Source organism: Bos mutus, chromosome 13 (assembly GCF_027580195.1).
Source record: "Bos mutus isolate GX-2022 chromosome 13, NWIPB_WYAK_1.1, whole genome shotgun sequence".
Lineage (NCBI taxonomy): Eukaryota > Metazoa > Chordata > Mammalia > Artiodactyla > Bovidae > Bos > Bos mutus.
The window spans coordinates 75,140,206-75,163,124 of NC_091629.1; the positions used below are offsets into that span (position 1 = coordinate 75,140,206).

A 22,919-nucleotide genomic window follows, 5' to 3' on the forward strand; every position below is an offset into this window, starting at 1 on the left:
TTTATCTTAAACCCACAAATAACTTCAAAGTAAGTTGTAGTTCTAAACAAGAAAAACAAAAACACTAAAAAACATTAGAATAAAATATGTTTCAATATTTGACAATCTTTATTTGAGGAACTCTTTCTTGAGTAAGGCTTGAAAACTAAAAGTCATGTTAGAAATGATCCAGAGTTGATTACACTTAGAATAAAAAGTTTCTGCATGACCAAAGGCAGCATAAACAATGTTAAAAGATGAATACAAGAGTGGTTCAACATTTGCAGTCTCTGACCTAAAAGGTTAATATGGTAAGTATTTTGCAAAGACAGCCACAATGACTCCTCCCATCCCTGAACACATGCTCCATTGCTGGTCCTCCCATCAAGAGGAGTCAATTTCTGGTCCCTTAGAATCTAAGCTGATTCAGTGATTTGTTTAATCAATACAATGAGGCTGAAGTTAGATTGGTGTTCCCTGATAGCTCAGTTGGTAAAGAATCTGCCTGCAATGCAGGAGACCCCAGTTCAATTCCTGGTTCTGAAAGATCCGCTGGAGAAAGGATAGGCTACCCACTTCAGTATTCTTGGCTTTCCCTTGTGGCTCAGCTGGTAAAGAATCTGCCTGCAGTGTGGGAGACCTGTGTTTGATCCCTGGGCTGGGAAGATCCCGTGGAGAAGGGAAAGGCTACCCACTCCAGTATTCTGGCCTGGAGAGTTCAATGGAATGTATAGTCTATGGGGTCGCAAAGAGGCAGATATGACTGATGACTTTCACTTTCCTATAAGTTCATCAAGAGGCCTTGCAATTTCGGCCTTTTCTGTCTGCTCTGAGTCCACCATGTAAAGATATGCAGGATAACTTCCTTGAGGATGAAGAAAGAGCATCAGATAAGATCAGATCAGTCGCTGAGTCGTGTCCAACTCTGCGACCCCATGAATCGCAGCACGCCAGGCCTCCCTGTCCATCACCAACTCCCGGAGTTCACTCAGACTCACGTCCATCAAGTCAGTGATGCCATCCAGCCATCTCATCCTCTGTCATCCCCTTCTCCTCCTGCCCCCAATCTCTCCCAGCATCAGAGTCTTTTCCAATGAGTCAACTCTTCGCATGAGGTGGCCAAAGTACCAGAGTTTCAGCTTTAGCATCATTCCTTCCAAAGAAATCCCAGGGCTGATCTCCTTCAGAATGGACTGGTTGGATCTCCTTGCAGTCCAAGGGACTCTCAAGAGTCTTCTCCAACACCACAAGTCAAAAGCATCAATTCTTCGGCGCTCAGCCTTCTTCACAGTCCAACTCTCACATCCATACATGACCACAGGAAAAACCATAGCCTTGACTAGACGAACCTTTGTTGGCAAAGTAATGTCTCTGCTTTTGAATATGCTATCTAGGTTGGTCATAACTTTCCTTCCAAGGAGTAAGCGTCTTTTAATTTCATGGCTGCAGTCACCACCTGTAGTGATTTTGGAGCCCAGAAATATAAAGTCTGACACTGTTTCCACTCTTTCCCCATCTATTTCCCATGAAGTGGTGGGACCGGATGCCATGATCTTCGTTTTCTGAATGTTGAGCTTTAAGCCAACTTTTTCACTCTCCACTTTCACTTTCATCAAGAGGCTTTTGAGTTCCTCTTCACTTTCTGCCATAAGAGTGGTGTCATCTGCATATCTGAGGTTACTGATTTTCTCCCGGCAATCTTGATTCCAGCTTGTGTTTCTTCCAGTCCAGCGTTTCTCATGATGTACTCTGCATAGAAGTTAAATAAACAGGGTGACAATATACAGCCTTGACGAACTCCTTTTCCTATTTGGAACCAGTCTGTTGTTCCATGTCCAGTTCTAACTGTTGCTTCCTGACCTGCATACAAATTTCTCAAGAGGCAGATCAGGTGGTCTGGTATTCCCATCTCTTGAAGAATTTTCCACAATTTATTGTGATCCACACAGTCAAAGGCTTTGGCATAGTCAATAAAGCAGAAATAGATGTTTTTCTGGAACTCTCTTGCTTTTTCCATGATCCAGCAGATGTTGGCAATTTGATCTCTGGTTCCTCTGCCTTTTCTAAAAACCAGCTTGAACATCAGGAAGTTCACAGTTCACATATTGCTGAAGCCTGGCTTGGAGAATTTTGAGCATTACTTTACTAACGTGTGAGATGAGTGCAATTGTGCAGTAGTTTGAGCATTCTTTGGCATTGCCTTTCTTTGGGATTGGAATGAAAACTGACCTTTTCCAGTCCTGTGGCCACTGCTGAGTTTTCCAAATTTGCTGGCATATTGAGTGCAGCACTTTCACAGCATCATCTTTCAGGATTTGGAATAGGTCAACTGGAATTCCATCACCTCCACTAGCTTTGTTCATAGTGATGCTTTCTAAGGCCCACTGGACTTCACATTCCAGGATGTCTGGCTCTAGGTCAGTGATCACACCATCGTGATTATCTGGGTCGTGAAGATCTTTTTTGTACAGTTCTTCTGTGTATTCTTGCCATCTCTTCTTAATATCTTCTGCCGCTGTTAGGTCCATACCATTTCTGTCTTTTATTGAGCTTATCTTTGCATGAAATGTTCCTTTGGTATCTCTGATTTTCTTGAAGAGATCCCTAGTCTTTCCCATTCTGTTGTTTTCCTCTATTCTTTGCATTGATCGCTGAAGAAGGCTTTCTTATCTCTTCTTGCTATTCTTTGGAACTCTGCATTCAGATGTTTATATCTTTCCTTTTCTCCTTTGCTTTTCGCTTCTCTTCTTTTCACAGCTATTTGTAAGGCCTCCCCAGACAGCCATTTTGCTTTTTTGCATTTCTTTTCTATGGGAATGGTCTTGATCCCTGTCTCCTGGACAATGTCACGAACCTCATTCTGTAGTTCATCAGGCACTCTATCTATTAGATCTAGGCCCTTAAATCTATTTCTCATAGGTGACAGCAAACACCACTATCAAATGTACTATTGAGGTCCTCTTAGACTACCTAGCCCATGTCAAGCCAACAGAAGGCGATAGCCAGTTGAAGAAGCCTAGGCAAGAGCAGCAGAAGAACCACCCAGCAGAGCCCAGGGCAAATTGCTGACATGAACTCATGAGCAAATAAAATGTGGTTGTTTTAAGCTACTGTGTTTTGGGATGATTTATTATGTAGTAATAGTTAAGTTGGAGAAGGCAATGGAAACCCACTCCAGTACTCTTGCCTGGGAAATCCCATGGACAGAGGAGCCTGGTAGGCTGCAGTCCACAGGGTCGCTAAGAGTCGGACACGACTGACCGACTTCACTTTCACTTTTCACTTTCATGCATTGGAGAAGGAAATGGCAACCCACTCTAGAGTTCTTGCCTGGAGAATCCCAGGGACAGCAGAGCCAGTTAGCCATAATTTAAAAAGAATTCCTGAGATAAGAGAACACAGTCTACCTGGAAAATGGGCAAGGCAAGTCACAAAATAAGAAACACAAAGGTTGTTGACTTGACTCAGAGCTGGAGGAGTCTTGTCAGGGACTGGAACAAGAACTCCAGCCTGCCTGGGTCTGAATCCTGGCCCTGCCCATCATGGTTGTATGACCTTGGGTAAGTTACTCAAATCTCTGTGGGTCCAATTTCCTCATCTGTGAAATGAGGGTATATATACTATCTATCTCATAGGGTCATTGTAAAGAAACTCAGTAGCATTAAGTACAAATAAATGTTGCTTTTGCTTTTACTGCTATTCATAGCTCAGATCAACTCTTGACTGAAGCAGTGAGTACAAGATACTAAATAGTTTTATTGAAGGCAAGTAGATGGATGATGGGGGTTAGGAGTTAGAGAACAAAAACAGTTACATTTCAGAGTTTGGCTTGCTTTAATGTTATTGCAAAAATAGTTTGATGATTTCAAATACTTTCTTAAGTCACATTATTTGAATGAATTCTAGCTTTACTATATAAAATCTATAAAAATTCATGATTCTGAACCTGAGCTTTAGTAGAGAAGCACTCATTTGAATTTCCCTGCTGGTTCAGATGGTAAAGAATCTGCCTGCAATGAGGGAGACCTGGGTTTGATCCCTGGGTCAGGAAGATCTTCTGGAAAAGGGAATGGTTACCCACTCCAGTATTCTGCCTGGAGAATTCCATAGACAGAGGAGCCTGGTGGGCTCTAGTCGATATGGTTGCAAAGAGTCATGACTCAGTCACACATGACTGAGTGACTGCTGCTGCTGCTGCTGCTAAGTCACTTCAGTCGTTTCCGACTCTGTGGGACCCCATAGATGGCAGCCCACCAGGCTACTCTGTCCCTGGGATTCTCCCAACAAGAATACTGGAGTGGGTTGCCATTTCCTTCTCCAATGTAAGTCACTTCAGTTGTGTCCGACTCTGTGCGACCCTATGGACAGCAGCCCTCCAGGCTCCTCTGTCCACAGGATTCTCTAGGCAAGAATATTGGAGTGGACTGAGTGACTAACATATGTTAAAGGGATACAGTTATTATTGTCATTGCCTGTGGGTCTATTGTGGGATATTCTGTCTTCCAGGATGCTTTTGATTATATATAATTGTTTTATTACCATTTATCAATTAAAGACATATGAAAGAGCTAATCTGAGTATCTGATCAACATGAGACAAGAAGAGATAAGGTTTCATTTAAAGGTGAAAAAATTGATTTTTCTATGCATTTTTATATAGCTGTTACAGACAACTGTAAAATTTCTTATATGTTAAAATACTGAAAACAGTATAAAGACTAACATTCTTATTTATTATTATTATGAACCACATAACCAATAGAAACAGCATTATATTACTGCCTCATAACAGTATACCTAACGGTATAGAGACAGTTTACAAAGTCAAAAATTTATCTCCTAGTATGTTGAAACTCTGGAGGTGGGCATGGCAACCCACTGCAGTATTTTTGCCTGGAGAATCCCATGGACAGAAGAGCCTGGTGGGTTAAAGTCCATGGGGTTGCAAAGAGTTGGACATGACTGAAGTGATTTAGCACAGCATGCTGCTGCTGCTGCTGCTAAGTCACTTCAGTCGTGTCCGACTCTGTGCACAGCATAGCATGTTGAAAATACCAAAAAAAAAAACCACCCATGGTTAGTCATGTTTACGTGTGTGTGTATGTATGTATACATCATGCAGACAGATAGATGTGTTCATATTTGACACAATAACACTGTCAAGATGTGTTTGATAGTGTAAATTGTTACCCTTTCTTTTGTAGCCAGCATAATTTTATCAAGAGCTTGGAACACAAATATTCTTCAAAGATTTTTATACTCATAAGATAACAACAAATTAAGCAGCTTCTGGCTCTGCAACCTCAGGCCAAGTTACCTAACCTTAGTTTTTTCATTTGAAACAGGGATAACAATATTGCCTAACTCATGAGATTTTTGTGAGGATTTACAAAGAAAACATATGAGAAGTGCTAAGAATAGTGCATGACACATAAAAGACATTTGACAGATCTTAGCTACTATTGTTATTCTTACTTCTATTCTATTCGATGCCCTTGATATGTCAGCTCTTTAACAAAGGTGCATCTCTTGTAAATGTTCCCAAATATTAACCTGGTAAGAACAAATACTACACTTGACCTTCAACAAATACATGGACACCAAGGGGGAAAAGCGAGGAGGGATGAACTGGGAGATTGAGATGGACATATATCCACTACTCTGTATAAAATAAATAACTAATGAGAGCCTGCTGTGCAGCACGGGAACTCTACTCAGTGTGCTATGGTGAACTAAATAGGAGGGAAATCCAAAAAGGAGGGGATGTACGCGTACATATAGCTGAGTTACTTCACTGTATAGCAGAAACTAACACAACATTGAAAACAACTGAAATACCCCAGGCTAAAAAATAATCAATACTATGCTAAGTCACTTCAGTCATGTCCGACTCTGTGTGACCCCATAGACGGCAGCCCACCAGGCTCCCCTGTCCCTGGGACTCAATATTCCTCGATATACTACAGTTTGGGTAAACAGAGCTACCATTGTGTCTTTCTGACTCCAACCTCATATTTTAGAATATTTTAAGCAGAGATAAAAATAATGTAACATAAAGATTGATGAACTTTTGGATTGCAAAGGATGATTTTTAGCAGCGTAAGCTATCCCACAGCCATTTAAGTTTAAATGCAGTTTAAGATGGGTTAAACATCACCAGTAAACATACAGAATATGGTGCCCACAGTTTTGTTTTCAAATACACCTGCTACTAGTGAATTCATATCCCGAACCCTGAAAACCACAGACTAATAAGTGTATTTTGCAGACCTCCTCACTTGGCAGAATACACTCTCTTCAGTTGAATCGTAATACTTTTGAGAGTCAGAGGGCCAAAGGAATAACTTTAATCAGGAAGAATGTAAAACTTTTATAATAACAAAGTACAAAAGAGAGTAAAATTATGAACTAAACTGTTAAACTCATCAATCTGTCTGAATAAGTTAATTGAGTGGACAGAATAACCAAACATGATTAACAAGATAAGCTGAAAGCTGATGGATTACCAGCTACTTGGGACTCAAGCTACTCCTAGGAGCCTTGTTCTTTCTAAATCCCCCATTTCTTCTGCTCTGCTGGGATAGTCCTTCAGCCCCGGGCTCTTTTGAGAATTTAATCCACTTCCCCTTTGCAGTGGCCACTTCCACCAGCTGCTTCTCTCATCACTTTAACATTCAAACGGAAAAGGCCAAGCCTAGGTTATTCTAATGATAGCAAACACCTCATAAAAAAATCTGCCAAATTTACTTTTCCATAGAACATCATTTTTACAGCTTTTCATGAGTCCATGAGGAAAGAAAGCATCATGTATAGAATATGACTTCCAGAATTCTTGAAGATATTAGGCATTGTTCCCAGTGTTACAGTGGGTGGGTGTACCACCATCTATGGAATGGGGGTGTCTTCAGTTTCCCCAAAGAGATCGGGTCAGGCTTTCACTGAACCTGTTTGCCCACCAGAGAAGAGGAGAGGACCTCACAAAATTAGGACATTTTCAGAAATATCCCCAGGTTAAAAGAACTTTAGGCTCTGGGGTGCATTCTTTTTCATTCCTGGTTTTACATTCCTGCCTAAAGATCACCTTGCTTTAGTCTACAACATCCTGCCAGAGAGAGAACATGGTGTAACAAACCACGAGTTTGGGATGTGTAAACTTTGCAAGTTTCTTAACCTCTGTACCTCGGTTTTTGCATCTATGCGGGGGGAGGGGGGATATTAACAATATAGTACATCATTAAATTAGTTAAGTTCTGCAAAGAACTGAAAACTAGCACATGGAAAGCACTCTGGACGTATTTAAGGGAATCTCTCTACACTAGGGTTTTTAGGTGACACACTGCATAAAGATGTGAGGGAAGAATCAACAGGGCAATGATCTTAAAACCCTTTGGCAACAATGGATGTTGCTTATCTGGACATTACAGAGTACAGAGTTTTCAGAGGGGCTGCTTGGAGGAGGAGATTTTAGAAGTGAATTCCTGCTGCCTCCTTGGAAAATCCCTGCTGACTTCTTTACCCATGCCCCACGTTGACAGTTGTCAACACCTCTGACAGACCCAAGGAAAGGTATTTTCCAAGGGAGCGGCAGAAAATCCCTACCTAGGCAACTCTTTATTTGGAAACCGGAGAATCCATTCTGCGTCTGAGGCCTGCTATCTCCTCCCTAGTTGCGACCCCCCCCCCCACTGCGTTGGAGCTGCACAGACCCTCAGAATTCCATTCCTAAGGCGACCTTCAACAGGGGCAGAACGCTGTAAGAAGTCTTTTGCTGTCAAGTTTTAAAGCCCCAGGTAATGCCATCTCAAAGTACAACAGGTGGCTTGATTCCGCGCCCTCCGCAGGCTAGGAAGGTGCAAGGTTGGATCGGGGACCACGTGGGCGACCAGGGATACTTTCTTCTGGGAAATTATTTCCTGACCTTTGCCACTGTTTTCTGAGTTGGCAGATTCAACCGGGTTCTTCCTCCCAGACCTCGTTTGGAGGTTGTCCTAAGTTGAGGTCTCCTCCCGCTCCTCCCCCCGCCCCCGCCTCTCAGAATAACATCACTTCGCCTCTGAAGGGCAACCGAAGACTGAAAGCACCCCAAAGCCAACACATGCGTGCTCCACACTCCTCCGCCCGTCTCACGCTCAGGTACCTGGGGACAGACCCGGAGGAGCGTGCCCCCGGACCTCCGAAATGGTTCAGCCTCCAAGCACTTAGCCCGCTCCGTCCAGGCTGGAGACGGGTGGCCCCGGCCAAACAACTGCCCAAACAATCTGTTCTTTGGTGGAGCGGGGACCCGCCTCCCCGCATCTCTCAGGTGCGAGGTCAGCACCCGGCCACCCGGGTCCCGGCCGCCACGCGCGCCCCTGCCCGGCGGCGCACTCACCTGCAGCGGGGTCCGGCTGGCGTTGGCCGCGGCCGCGTCCGGCCGGTCGGCGGCTCCGGAACCGCGCAGCACCGTGATGTGCAGCGTGAGCAGCAGCAACCCCAGCAGCAGCAGCAGCTCGGCCGCCAGGCGCACCATCCTCCGCAGGCGTGCGGCTTTAGGACCCGGCGCGGCGGGCGGCGGCGGCGGCGGCGGCGGCGGCGGGGGAGGAGGAGTCGGAGCCCGGGAGTCCGGCAGCGCGGCTCCCGCCTCGGCCCCCGCCGGGGCCCCGCTCCCCGAGCCTGCGGCACTGGAGCTGGCTGCGGCGGGGCGCGCCAGGCCCGGGGAGCAGGAGCCGCCACCGCCGTCCCCGCCGCCGCACCACGGCGGAGCCACGGCGGGGCCGGGGGCGTCCAAGCCGGCGGCGGAGCGAACCCCGGCGCTCCCCGGCGGCGGCGGCGGGGACGGCGGGCCGCCCGGGGCCCGGGCCGGGCCGGGGCCCACCCTGCGGGCAGCGGGCAGCGGGGGCGGCGGCGGGGCGGGCGCAGCCGAGCCCCCGAGCGCACATGGGCGCCGCAGATGTGGCCGCGGCGCCGCAGCTGTAGCGGGAGCGGCCGCCAGAGGAGCGCGGGGAGCGGGAGGAGGAGGAGGAGAAGGAGGAGGAGGAGGAGGAGGAGGAGGAGGGCTTCAGCGGCGGCCCGCAGTTACCTCCACGCTTGGCTCCCCCGCCCTTGCCGCCCGTAGCCACTCACCCGACGAGCCACCTCCCCTCCTCCCCGCGCTCCTCCCGGCCGCGGGCCGCGCCGCCCCGCCGCCGAGTCCTCGGGAGAGCCGGCTCCAGACGGGGGCCCCGGGTGCGCGGGGGCTGTCACTGGAGGTGACCCGCGAGCCCCTCCGGAGTCCGTGTCCGCCTGCCGGGCTGCGCCGAGCGCGCGCCCCCGCTGCCGAGGTCGCTGCGGCCGGCGAGGGCAGAGCCCCGCGCGCGCCGAGGCCCGGGGCTTTGGGGTGGTGGGGGGTGCCTGGGCGAGGTTGGAAACTTTTATTGACAAGTGGAGTTGGGAGTTGTGGTGATGCAGAACCGAGAGGGCACCGGCCCAGCCAGGTGTCTGCCGGCGACTGTGCGCCCCTCCCTGCAGCTGGCGTATGTACGAGGGGGAAGAGACGGGGTCGTTCCAGAAAGGTCTTGACACTCGCTCCCGGACGGTGGGCTGCCTGCTCACAGAGCACCGTTGCTCAGGCGCCCGCGGCGGTGGGTAGAGCCTGGGAAGGGAGGCGAGTCCGATTCGCCGGGCGTCCGTCTGGTCCAGCGCGCAGGTGTCTCGGCAAGAAGCGGCAGGGGTGAGGTGCCCGCGGCTCGGGCGCGCAGGACGGAGGTGGGGCAGTGGGGGCCAGTCTCAGCTCAGGCCGGCGCGGGTCGGGGGGCTCATCCCGGAGGCGCCGCGCCCGGAGGGGCCCTGGGGGCTGCCGTCGCCCAGTTGCCGCTCCTGGGCCAGCGTCTCATGACCGCGCTGAAACCTCGGGCTCCCGCGCGCCGCTCATGCCTCGCAGGGGACAGCCGGCCGGTGGAAGGGCTCGAGGGTCGAGCAGAGGGCGCGCGGTCCTCGCCTCGGATGCACGAGAGAGCCGAGTCCGGGGCTGGGCTCAGCTCACCGCAGCGGCGCCGCGCATCCTGCCCGGGCGCCCGCCTTCTCCAAGGGGCTCGGAGTGGCGGGCGCCCGGGCTGGCCGGGCCTTTTATACTCCGCCTCCACCGCCTCCCCTCGGGTCCCTCCTTGCCTCCTCCCCTGTGCCCGCCCCGTCCTTTTCTCCCCGCGAGCGGAACCTTCAGCCTAGGCGTTCCCAAATTTCCCCAATTTCCAAGCGCACCTCGCATCCTGGATTCCAATGTCCCGGCGATGGAGCCTCTCCATTCTCCCTTGGGGACTGAAATTAAACAAACAAACCTTTCTCTACGACACGCCCCCTTCCCCCGCTCCCATCCTTACAAACTCAAGTAAGATTCTTAAATCAACTCCCTTCCGAGAGTTCCTGTCTTTATACAAGGCACCTCAGCCAAGTCTTCACCAAATTCAGACCGAAAACACTTTTATCATTACGAAAGTTCACGGGGGTCGGGGTGGGGGCAGTGTTCGCCCTGGCCTTTTACAGTATTTGAATAGCGGTGGTTAAAGTGTAGTATTTGGTTGTTTAGTCGCTAAGTCGTGTCCGATTCTTTTGGAACTCCGTGGATTGTAGTCTGCCAGGCTCCTCTGTGCCTGAGACTGCCCAGGCTAAGAATATTGAAGTGGGTTGCCATTTCCTTCTCCAGAGGATCTTCCCCACCCAGGGAGGGAATCCGTGTGTCTCCTGCATTGGCAGGGGAATTCTTTACCGCTGAGCTACCAGGGAAGCCCAAAGCTTGGTGCACCGGTTGGTTTTGTGTGAAGGGCCAGAAGAGATAGTTACTGCTCTGGAGATGCTTTGTGAGCCTCTTTAAAATCCTAACCAACCCTAGCATCTTACTAACACATTCAGTTCAGACGCTCAGTCATATCCGGCTCTTTGCGACCCCATGAATTGCAGCACGCCAGGCCTCCCTGTCCATCACCAACTCCCGGAGTTCACTCAGACTCACGTCCATCCAGTCGGTGATGCCATCCAGCCATCTCATCCTCTGTCGTCCCTTTCTCCTCCTGCCCCCAATCCCTCCCAGCATCAGAGTCTTTTCCAATGAGTCAACTCTTCACATGAGGTGGCCAAAGTACTGGAGTTTCACCTTCAGCATCATTCCTTCCAAAGAACACCCAGGGCTGATCTCCTTTAGAATGGACTGGCTGGATCTCCTTGCAGTTCAAGGGACTCTCAAGAGTCTTCTCCAACACCACAGTTCAAAAGCATCAATTCTTCAGCGATCAGCTTTCTTCACAGTCCAACTCTCATATCCATACATGACCACAGGAAAAACCATAGCCTTGACTAGACGGACCTTTGTTGGCAAAGTAATGTCTCTGCTTTTGAATATGCTATCTAAGTTGGTCATAACTTTCCTTCCAAGGCGTAAGCGTCTTTTAATTTCATGGCTGCAGTCACCATCTGCAGTGATTTTGGAGCCCCCAAAAATAAAGTCTGACACTGTTTCCACTGTTTCCCCGTCTATTTCCCATGAAGTGATGGGATCAGATCGGTTTTCTGAATGTTGAGCTTTAAGCCAATTTTTCACTCTCCTCTTTCACTTTCATTGACAGATTCTTAAAGCACTCCATTTCTCTCCTTTTCAGTCATTTTGTGTGTGGTGGGCGGGGAGGGCTTTGGGAAGGGAGCAATGGCTTTGGGAGGGAGTGAGCGCTTTAAATGTTTAGGCAGCGGGTCTGTTAGGCATCCTATTGCAATCCGCAGGCTCTAAAATGCCAATAATTGTCAACTGGAGCGCTGAGGAAGAATTTGAAACAATAGATGGTCCCGGATTCAGATGGGAGATCAAAGAGGAGATCCCAGCGGCTCTGAGATCCCACAGGGATCCTCCTGTGTGTTTCCAAGTTAGAATCACTTAGAAAGATGTGAGGGAGTCCAGGCTAATCAGCACATTGATGGAATGTGTAAATTAAGATGGCAAACAGGAATCCTGTGTCCAGAGAGAGTTTAGGCTGGCTCTAACCCCCAGTTGTGCCAGATTGTGATGTGGGCACACAGGGACAAATGACTTTCCCAATTGCCTGAGGCAGGCTGGTCTAAATTAGAATCCAGTCACTTCTGCTGTATCCTGTGTTTCCATCAAACACAATCTCCACATGTAAGCCTCCTCTCCTCTCATCTAAAATGAACATTTTTTTGGATCCTAGGAAAAATAACTTTTACAAAAACATCGGAAAGAAATGCTTGCAGCGAGTGTAAATTCTTGTAAACGTGTAAAAGGAGAGTTGGAGATCAAAGTCTTTGTAAAATGTTGTAAAAATTGTAAATTGAATTTTGGGGACTAAAGTCTGTATAAAATGTCGAACAAATGTATGAATGAATCCTATTAAAATTCTTGCATGCTGTGAAATCCAAATTCCAGGTGAGTTTATGTTCTAGTAAGCACACATAACTAGTATTGATAAATCTCCATGCCCTGTGATGACTGTTCCCAAACAAGGCTACAGGCAGTGCTCTGCTCTTGAGGAGTTAGGGAAAACTGGGTTGCAAGTTTTGTGAAAAAGAATTATAAATTTAATAGCCCAAGCAAATTAAGTGTCGAGCACATTTAGGAAATCATACCAACAGTTAATGGAAACTTTAAAAATCCTACCTGTTTAAGAGTTTCCATAGCACTTTATTCGTATCTTTTATTATTGATCTAACTGTGCATTAGTAGAATGTGTCTGTTTGTGTGTCTGCCTTTATACCAGACTTGGATCACCTTTGTGGCAGAACATTCCAGAGCACATCTCCCTTACACCAGTACCCAGGTTTTTTTTTCTCTTCTTTTGTTCACAGCTAGAGAACACTTTTCAGCAGTACTGGGTCCAGGTGGGATGGTGGAGAGCTCTGTCACTTTCTGATCTGGCCATTAAACACTAAGTGACCATCTATCACACTCTCTTTGCTTTCTGTAGGCAAAGGACTTTGAGGTTGGGAGGAGCCCAAATCTCTGAGTTACTGCTCAGCAGAGAGCTATTGCACCAGGAATACCAGCACGTAACCTTGTGTAGTAAGAAATACACTTTGTTGTTCAAGACCACTGTGATTTGGGGATGTTCGCTACGCAGCTAGTTCAACCTGTCCTGACAAGTACAATCCTCAAGACCGGGACAGCTGCCTCCTCTCATTATATTTCTAGAGCTGAGCACAGAGCCTTGCGTGAAGTAGATGTTTAATCTGTGTTTAATGGATACAGCATGTGATTTTTATACAGACCTCACTTAATGAATTAACTCTCCTTAGACTATTCCTACTATAAGTAGCAGATCTGTAAATATTAATTCTTCTGTCTTGATTGTACTATTCTTTCACAAATTTTATCTTTTACTATTAGTCCATTTCTTTTGCAGACAGGCTTGTTTGACTGGAATAGTTGGGTAAAATAAGAGAAATTAACAAGCCAGAACACCTATAGTTAATATAACTGAAGAGAACCTTGTAGTCTATTATGATCAGGATTTTATTGTTTTTAATATATATATATATTTTTTTTTTTTTTTTTTACTAAAACTGTTGGAAGATAGCAAAGGGTAGTTTTAGTATAGTCTTTTAAAATACATTTTTATTACTTAAAAATATATACAAAAGTAAAGAGGGTACCAGTCCATTCTAAAGGAGATCAGCCCTGGGTGTTCTTTGGAAGGAATGATGCTGAAACTCCAGTACTTTGGTCACCTCATGCAAAGAGTTGACTCATTGGAAAAGACTCTGATGCTGGGAGGGATTGGGGGCAGGAGGAAAAGGGGACGACAGAGGATGAGATGGCTGGATGGCATCACTGACTCGATGGACATGAGTCTCAGTGAACTCCAGGAGTTGGTGATGGACAGGGAGGCCTGGCATGCTGCGATTCATGGGTCACAAAGAGTCAGACACAACTGAGCGACTGAACTGAACTGAACTGAAAGAGGGTATAATAAATAACCCAACTTCAACAAAACTTGTGACCAAATCTGTACTCTAACTTTCTATTGTCAAATTATTTTGAGGCAAATCCATGACATATCATTTCACTGATACATAGTTGAGTATATATCTCAAAAAGATAAGGATTCAATTTAAAAAAAACCGTTACACTCATGCATACCGTATGTGAGGTGTAAATCAGATTTTTTGCAAAGTCAAAACCAGAGGCTTTTCTGGGTGTAAAAATGATTAGCATTTAGGGATTGTGGTGGAGGCTGCTAGATGTTCACCAAAACCTGTTTCCTCTTCTTCCTGGACACACGAGTTGACTACATTTCCCAATATCCTTTACAGTTAGATACAGCCGTGTGACTGAGTCCTGGCTAGTGGAACTCAGCCTGGTGGCTGGATATTTCTGTGCAGGATGACGAATGATCAGCCTGAATTCCTGGCACAGAGCCTTTACCCCACTCCAACTCTGCCCAGAACACCTTAGCTAGGCTAGTGTGTGATTAGAAATAACCTTTTTTTTTTTTTTTAAATGATGTATAGTTCATTTACAATATTGTTAGTTTTTGCTGTGCAGCAAAGTGATCCAGTTATACATATATATTCTTTTTTCATACTCTTTCCCACTATGATTTATTACAGGATATTGTAATAGTTCCCTGTGCTATACAGCAGGAACTTGTTAGTTATCTATTTTATATACGTTGTTGTTCAGTTGCTCAGATGTGTTTGACTTTTTGAGACCCCATGGACTGCAGCACATCAGGCTTCCCTGTCCTTCACCATCTCCCAGAGTTTGCTCAAACTCATGTCCATTGAGTCGGTGATACCATCCAACCATCTCATCCTCTGTCATTCCCTTCTCCTCCTGCCTTGAGTCTTTCTCAGCATCAGGGTCTTTTCCAGTGAGTCAGCTTTTTGCATCAGGTGGCCAAAGTATTGGAGCTTCAGCAACATTCCTTCCAATGAATATTCAGGATTGATTTCCTTTAGGATTGACTTGTTTGATCTTGCAGTCCAAGGGACTCTCAAGAGTCTTCTCCAACACCACAGTTCAAAAGCATCAATTCTTTGGCACACAGCTTTCTTTATGGTCCAACTCTCACATCCATACATGACTACTGGAAAAACCATAGCTTTGACTAGACAGACCTTCTTAGGCAAAGTAATGTCTCTGCTTTTTAAAACACTGTCTAGATTTGTCATTGCTTTTCTTCCGAGGAGCAATTACATGGCTACAGTCACTGTCCACAGTGATTTGGGAGCCCAAGAAAATAAAGCCCGTCATTATTGCCATTGTTCCCCGTTTATTTGCTATGAAGTGATGGGACCGGATGCCATGATCTTAGTTTTTTGAATGTTGAATTTTAAACCAGCTTTTTCACTCTCCTCTTTTACCATCAAGAGGCTCTTTAGTTCCTCTTCAATTTCTGCCATAAGGGTAGTGTCATCTGCATATCTGAGGTTATTGATATTTCTCCCGGCAATCTTGATTCCAGCTTGTGCTTCATCCAGTACTGCATTTTGCATGATGTACTCTGCATAGAAGTTAAATGAACAGGGTGACCAGCCTTGACATATTCCTTTCCCGATTTGGAACCAGTTTGTTGTTCCATGTCCAGTTCTAACTGTTGCTTCCTGACCTGCATACAGGTTTCACAGGAGGCAGGTCAGGTGGTCTGGTATTCCAATCTCTTTCAGAATTTTCCACAGTTTCTTGTGATCCACACAGTCAAACGCTTTGACATAGTCAATAAAGCAGAAGTAGATGTTTTTCTGGAACTCTTGCTTTTTTGATGAGCCAACAAATGTTGGCAATTTGATGGCTGGTTCCTCTGCCTTTTCTAAATCCAGCTTAAACTTCTGGAAGTTCACAGTTCACATACTATTGAAGCTTAGTTTGAGAATTTTGAGCATTACTTTGCTAGTGTGCAAAATAAGTGCAATTGTGTGGTAGCTTGGACTTTCTTTGGCATTGCCTTTCTTTGGGATTGGAATGGAAACTGACCTTTTCCAGTTCTGTGGCCACTGCTGAGGTTTCCAAATTTGCTGGCATATTGAGTGTGGCACTTTAACAGCATCATCATTAGGATTTGAAATATCTCAGCTGGAATTGCATCACCTCCACTTGCTTTGTTCATGCTTTGTTCATAGTGATGCTTCCTAAGGCCCACTTGACTTCACACTCCAGGATGTCTGGCTCTAGGTGAGTGATTACAGCATCGTGGTTATCTGGGTCATTAAGGTCTTTTTTTGTATAGTTCTGTGTATTCTTGCCACCTTGTCTTAATATCTTCTGCTTCTATTAGGTGCCTACTGTTTCTTTCCTTTACTGTGCCCATTTTTTGCATGATATGTTCCCTTGTCTCTAATTTTCTTGAAGACATCTCTCCTCCTCCTCCTAAGTCGCTTCAGTTGTGTCCGACTCTGCGACCCCATAGACAGCAGCCCACCAGGCTCCCCAGTCCCTGGGATTCTCCAGGCAAGAACACTAGAGTGGGTTGCCATTTCCTCCTCCAATGCATGAAGGTAAAAGTGAAAGTGAAGTCACTCAGTCGTATCCGACTCTGTGTAACCCCATGGACTGCAGCCTACCTGGCTCCTCCGTCCATGGGATTTTCCAGGCAAGAGTACTGGAGTGGGGTGCCATTGCCTTATCCGAAGACATCTCTAGTCTTTCCCATTCTGTTGTTTTCTTCTATTTCTTTGCACTGTTTCCTTAAAAAGACTTTCTTATTTCTTGCTATTCTCTGGAACTCTGCATTCAGATGGGTATATCTTTCCTTTTCTCCTTTGTCTTTGACTTCTCTTCTAAGTTATTTTGTATATTTTGTTTGTATTTGCTAATTCCAAACTCAATATTTATCCTGCCCCCACCCCTGTTACCCCTTTGATAACCGTAAGTGTGTTTTCTATGTCTGTGAGTCTTTCTGTTTTATAAGTAAGTTCATTTGGTATCATACTTTAGATTCTACATATATCACATGGTATTTGTCCTTCTCTTTCTGACTTAATTTACTTAGTATGATAATTTCTAGGTCCATCCCTGTTACTGCAAATGGCATTATTTCATTATTTTTTATGGCTGAGTAGTATTCCACTGCATATATTACCACAGCTTTTTTTGAAGATTTTTTTAAATTTATTTTTTAGTTGGAGGGAGATTTCTTTACGATGTTGTGTTAGTTTCTGCCGTACGACAACTGAATCAGTCATAATTATGTGTTTATCCTCTGCCTCTTACGCCTCCCTCCTCCCCCCATCCCACTCCTCTAGGTCGTCACAGAGCAGCAGACAGCACTCCCTGCGCACACAGTGCCTCCCCAGCTCTATCTTTCACGTGTGGTCGTGTTTGTATGTCAGCGCTACTTTCCCAGTTCCTCCCACCTTCTCCTTCCCCCGCTGCGTCCACAGGTCCTTTCTCTACATCTGCATCTCTATTCCTTCCCTGAAAGTAGGTGCATCGGTACCACTTTTCTAGATTCCATTTATATGTGTTAATATACAATATTTGTTTTTCTCTTTCTGACTTACTTCACTCTATAACAGACACTAGGTTCATCCACCTTACTACAACTGACTCAAATTCATTTTTTTTATGACTGAGTAATAATCCTTTGTGTGTATATCTATATCTATATCTATATCTATATATCAGTTCAGTTCAGTTCAGTCGCTCAGTCGTGTCCGACTCTTTGCGACCCCATGAGTCACAGCACACCAGGCCTCCCTGTCCATCACCAACTCCCAGACTTCACTCAGACTCACGTCCATCGAGTCAGTGATGCCATCCAGCCATCTCATCCTCTGTCGTCCCCTTCTCCTCCTGCCCCCAATCCCTCCCAGCATCAGAGTCTTTTCTAATGAGTCAACTCTTCACATGAGGTGGCCAAAGTACTGGAGTTTCACCTTCAGCATCATTCCTTCCAAAGAAATCCCAGGGCTGATCTCCTTCAGAATGGACTGGTTGGATCTCCTTGCAGTCCAAGGGACTCTCAAGAGTCTTCTCCAACACCACAGTTCAAAAGCATCAGTTCTTCGGCGCTCAGCCTTCTTCACAGTCCAACTCTCACATGACCACAGGAAAAACCATAGCCTTGACTAGATGGACCTTTGTTGGCAAAGTAATGTTTCTGCCTTTCAATATGCTATCTAGGTTGGTCATAACTTTTCTTCCAAGGAATAAGCATCTTTTAATTCCATGGCTGCAGTCACCATCTGCAGTGATATCTTCTTTATCCATTTACTTGTTGGTGGACATTTAGCTTGCTTCCATCCCTTAACTACTGTGAATCATATACTGCTGTAATCACAGGAGTGTATGTATCTTCTTGAATTAGAGTTTTTTTTTCTCCAATATATGCCTACTGGGACTGGGAATGGGACTACTGGCTCATATGGCAACTCTATTTTTGGCTTTTTAAGGAAAAATAAACTTGAAAGAATATGTTAAGCCACTAAACTTGGAGGCTGTGCTCCTGGTCTCGCGTTGCCCTAATCCACGTGCTGTGAGGGCGGGCGGCAAGTCTTTGAAGAGAGAGCAGATGTCTTTGTCTCTGTGGGCTGTCAGGCCTCTGTTGTGACTGGTCAACTCTGCTGTTGCAGCAGGAAAGCAGTCAAAGAAAATGCATGAACGAACGGTTGTGGCTGTTTTTTTTTCCCCACAGTGCCATGTGGCATGCTAGAGCCTAGTTCCCCGACCGGGGATCAAACCCACGCCCCCTGCAGTGGAAACACAGAATCTTAACTACTGGACCACCAGGAAGTCCCGAGTGGCAGTGTTTTAATAAGACCTTGTATACTCCAATGCTTTGGCTACCTGATGCGAAGAGCTGACCCATTGGCACAGTCCCTGATGCTGGGAAAGATTGAAGGTAGGAGGAGAAGGGGACGACAGAGGACAAGATGGTTGGAGCATCACCAACTCAACAGACATGAGTTTGAGCAAGCTCCGGGAGATGGTGAAGAACAGGGAAGCCTGGTGTGCTGCAGTCCCTGGGGTTGCAGAGAGTTGGACATGACTGAGAAACTGAACAGCAGAATACGCAGACAGCTAGACCATATGACTTAGCTTTTGCCAGTCCCTGTTCTAAGAGATGGACACACTCTACCACCTCGTCTCAGGGCCATCCATGGAGGACTTGCAGCAAAATGGGGTTGAATGGATTCTGTTGACCAGCCATGTAACCTCTCAGGCAAGTTACTTTAGCTCTCTCAGCTCAGTTTATGGGCTTCCCTGGTGGCTCAGTGGTAAAGAATCTACCTGCCATGCATGAGACCTGAGTTTGATTCCTGGGTTGGGAAGATCCCCTGGAGAAGGAAATAGCAACCCACTCCAGTATTCTTGCCTGGGAGATCCCATGGACAGAGGAGCCTGGTGGGCTACAGTCCATGGGGTCACAAAAGAGTTGGACCCACCTTAGGGACTAAGCAACAAACGGCTCAGTTTCCTCATCTGTAAACTGTTCTCAGGTTCCACTGTCACTCCCACAGGAGGCAAGATGAGTGGTTCTGGGTCTCTCTGTCCAATAGATGAAGGACTCCAGGTTGTGTCTGTGAGGGCAGGGAACTGGTCTGTCTCATTCACTTATGAAGTCACTTGGTGGTGGTTCCATAAATATATTTCCCATGGATGCAGCTTTCAGAAAACTGCAGAAAATAGTAGCTGTCAGGATCCCGAGAGGTAGACTTTAAGCCCTGAAGGAAACACAAACAAAAACTCCAAAATGTTGTTCCACTAGAGTCCTTTGAACTGTGCAGGGGTCACAGTGCTCACAAGTGAGAAAATCACCACTCTCAGAGGCTCAGAGGTGCTCCTGGGGGCTCTACCCACTAAAGCAACAGCTAGGCTGGTGGGACACCTGGACTTCCAGCGTTGTTCCAGCTCCTGAGGCTCTAACACACACACACACACACACACACACACACACGTGTGAGAACCAGAGGGATGCTGTGTCTCTCTTCACTTCATCCTTAGAGCCCCTGGCTGTACACAGGGCCCAAGGGACCCCTGAGTGTGTGACCCAGGAGGGGGAGAAGCTGCATTCCTGGGGGAGGGCTGTTCTTCTCAGGCATGGGCAGGAGTGGTGGTGAAATAGGGTTGGCTCTTTGAAAGGGTTCACGATGGTTCTTCCTTATGTGGCAGGGTCCTTGGCTACCTTTCTAGTGTGACCTTAAAATGTGATGTCCTGCCCATCTACTGATTTCTGCAAATAGCTGGCCTCTGTAGTGCTCATCTGTACTAAAAAAGAGACTCCTTTATTGCTTTGGCTTTGCTATAATTATTTCTGTGCAAAACAAAATAAATTCTCAGACATGCTATAGCTGGAGGAGAAAATATATAATTATAATTTGTATAATTACCATGTTATATATTATATATCATAGGTTTTTTTTAAAAACTTCTGACAAATAATTTCTAGGCAGAAAGAAAGGAAACTGATCAGAGTTGCATCTCTGGGTTTAGAGGTGGGTAGGGGCCAACTAGAATTCATCAGGTTTCCTTTTACAGATGAGGAAACTGAGGCCCAGGGAATTAAATGGACATTTTCAGTATTGCAGAAGGAGTTGGTGGCAGCATCAGGTTTTCGCTTCAAGGCCATTACTCTTTCTACTTTTCAAAGTATAGTTTAAAATATTAAAGTATGACATACCTACCAAAAAGAGTGCATATCCTAAGTGTATACAGCTTCATGAAATTTTTATTATTCAGATCAAGAAGCAGTATATTACCAGCACTCCAATAACCCATTACCCAGATGTTAACAATATTCTGACTTTCATCACTGTACGTTTGAATGGACTTAGACAATAATATAAACTTAACTTTACAAGTTACATGCCCCTGGAGGAGGGCATGGCAACCCACTCCAGTATTCTTGCCTGGAGAATCCCCATGGACAGAGGAGCCTGGTGGGCTAGAATCCAGGGGGTCACAAAGAGTCGGACTGAGCGACTAAGCACACAGCACAACTTCTCTTGGTATCTCACTTCTAGTGCTATCTTCCATTTCTCTCTTCAACTTTTTATTTGTTGTTGTTGTTCAGTCAGTCATATCCAACTCTTTGTGACCCCATGGACTGCAGCACGCCAGGCTTCCCTGTCCTTCACCGTCTCCCAGAGTTTGCTCAAACTCATGTCCATTGAGTTGGTGATGCCATCCAGCCATCTCATTCACTGCCACCCCTCCCCAGCCTCCACTGCCCTTAATCGTTCCCATCGTCAGGGTCTTTTTCAATGAGTTGGCTTTTTGCATCAGGTGGCCAAAGTATTGCAGCTTTAGTACCAGCCCTTCCAATGAATATTCAGGGTTGATTTCCTTTAGGATTGACTGGTTTGATCTCTTTGCAGTCCAAGGGACTCTCAAGAGTCCTCTCCAGCACCACGGTTTGAAAGCATTAATTCTATGGCACTCAGCCTTCTTTATGGTCCAATTCTCACATCCGTACACCACTACCAGAAAACCTATAGCTTTGACTAGACGGACCTTTATTGACAAAGTAATGTCTCTGCTTTTTAGTACGCTGCCAGTTTTGTCATAGGTTTTCTTCCAAGGAGCGAACATCTTTTAACTTCATGACTGCAGTCACCATCCACAGTGATTTTGAAGCTTTATATTTAGAAGGCTTTTAATCCTATAGAAATGTTTCAGGTATAATTGAAGGAACACCAATCCATCCTTGTGGTAGTTGGCACAAATGACCACAGTTTTTCCTTCACCACAGCCAGGCCCTTTACAATGTGACTTCTCAGCTTTCCCCACTGTGACGCAGAGGTATCCACCCCCAGACTCTGAGCAGACCTTGTGACTGCTTTGAGAAAATGCATCACCAGTGAGGTTGTATCAGCTCTGTGGTCTGGTCTCAAGAAACTTCACAGGCTTCCTCTCTCTTTGTATCTTTCTTGGAACTTTGCCTCTGCCTGTGAATAATCAGGACTTACCTGCTGGTGGGACAAAGACAGGGTTCTAGTCACTCCAGCCAACCACCAGACTCACCCCAGAAGCAAAGCTGTCCAACCCGTTGGCTGCTGATCACAGACACACAAGGGACCCCAACAGAGCTCACAGGAACTTCCCAGGGGAGCTGAGTCTAAATAGAAAAATAAACTAAATACATAGCTGCTCTTTTGTGGGGATTTGTCACACAGAAAAAGTGCTCAATGCAACCCTTTTCCTCACATATTTCAGTGTATAGCTCCTAGGAATAAAGGGATTCTCCTACATCATCACAATATAATTAGGCTCAGGACATTTACCATCGATACAATTATATCTAATTTACATTCACATTCAAAATTTTCTAATTGTTCCTACAATACACTTTGGGGCTTCCAAGAGGCTCAGTGGGTAAAGAACCTGCCTGCAGTGCAGGAGAGGCCAGAGATACGGGTTCGATTTCTGGGTCTGGAAGATGCCCTGGAGAAGGGCACAGCAACCCACTCCAGTGTTCTTGCCTGGAGAATCCCATGGACAGAGGAGCCTGACCGGTGACAGTCCATGGGGTTGCAAAGAGTCAGACACAACTGAAGCGACTGAGCATAGCGTGCAGCACAATACCCTTTCTAATTACCTTTTTTCTATTCAAGACTCAGGTGAGAATTCCCTATTGCATGTGGTTGTCATGGTCCCATCTCATTATTTCTGTCTTGAACAATTGCCATCTCTTCCCCACCCCACCCTTGTCCTTTTGGTCTTTTGTCTTATTAATGATTTGGAAAGTCTAGGTCAGGTGATTGTGCAGAATGACTTTCAATTCACACTAGTGTGTCTGTTTCTCCAGGACTAATTTCAGATCATGCTTTTTGTGCAGGAATACTGCCCGGATGGTGACACATTCTCCTGTGTGTGTCCCATCGCAGGGCCCATACTCCTGATGGCCCAGTTGTTGGGGAATCTCTCTCCAGATGCAGAGGTCTTGATTAAATGGGAAGAGTTGTTGACTGAGGATATGTAGGTGGGTGCAAAGAGAGTTCGATCTAATTTCCTGGGAACCTACTCCACGTTGTCCTAAATTCTTTGTT

General features: G+C 46.1%; 1 protein-coding gene across 1 annotated transcript in view; it reads right to left on the minus strand.

Moving 5' to 3' along the window:
* ISM1 (isthmin 1) overlaps nt 1-8,617 on the minus strand; it is a 95,072-nt gene extending 86,455 nt beyond the window's left edge. Inside the window, exon 1 of the mRNA XM_070381970.1 lies at nt 8,350-8,617. Coding sequence (XP_070238071.1) covers nt 8,350-8,487 — 138 coding nt within the window. The 5' untranslated portion in view covers nt 8,488-8,617. The remainder of the gene's footprint in view (nt 1-8,349) is intronic.
* Nucleotides 8,618-22,919: the final 14,302 nt, after the last annotated feature.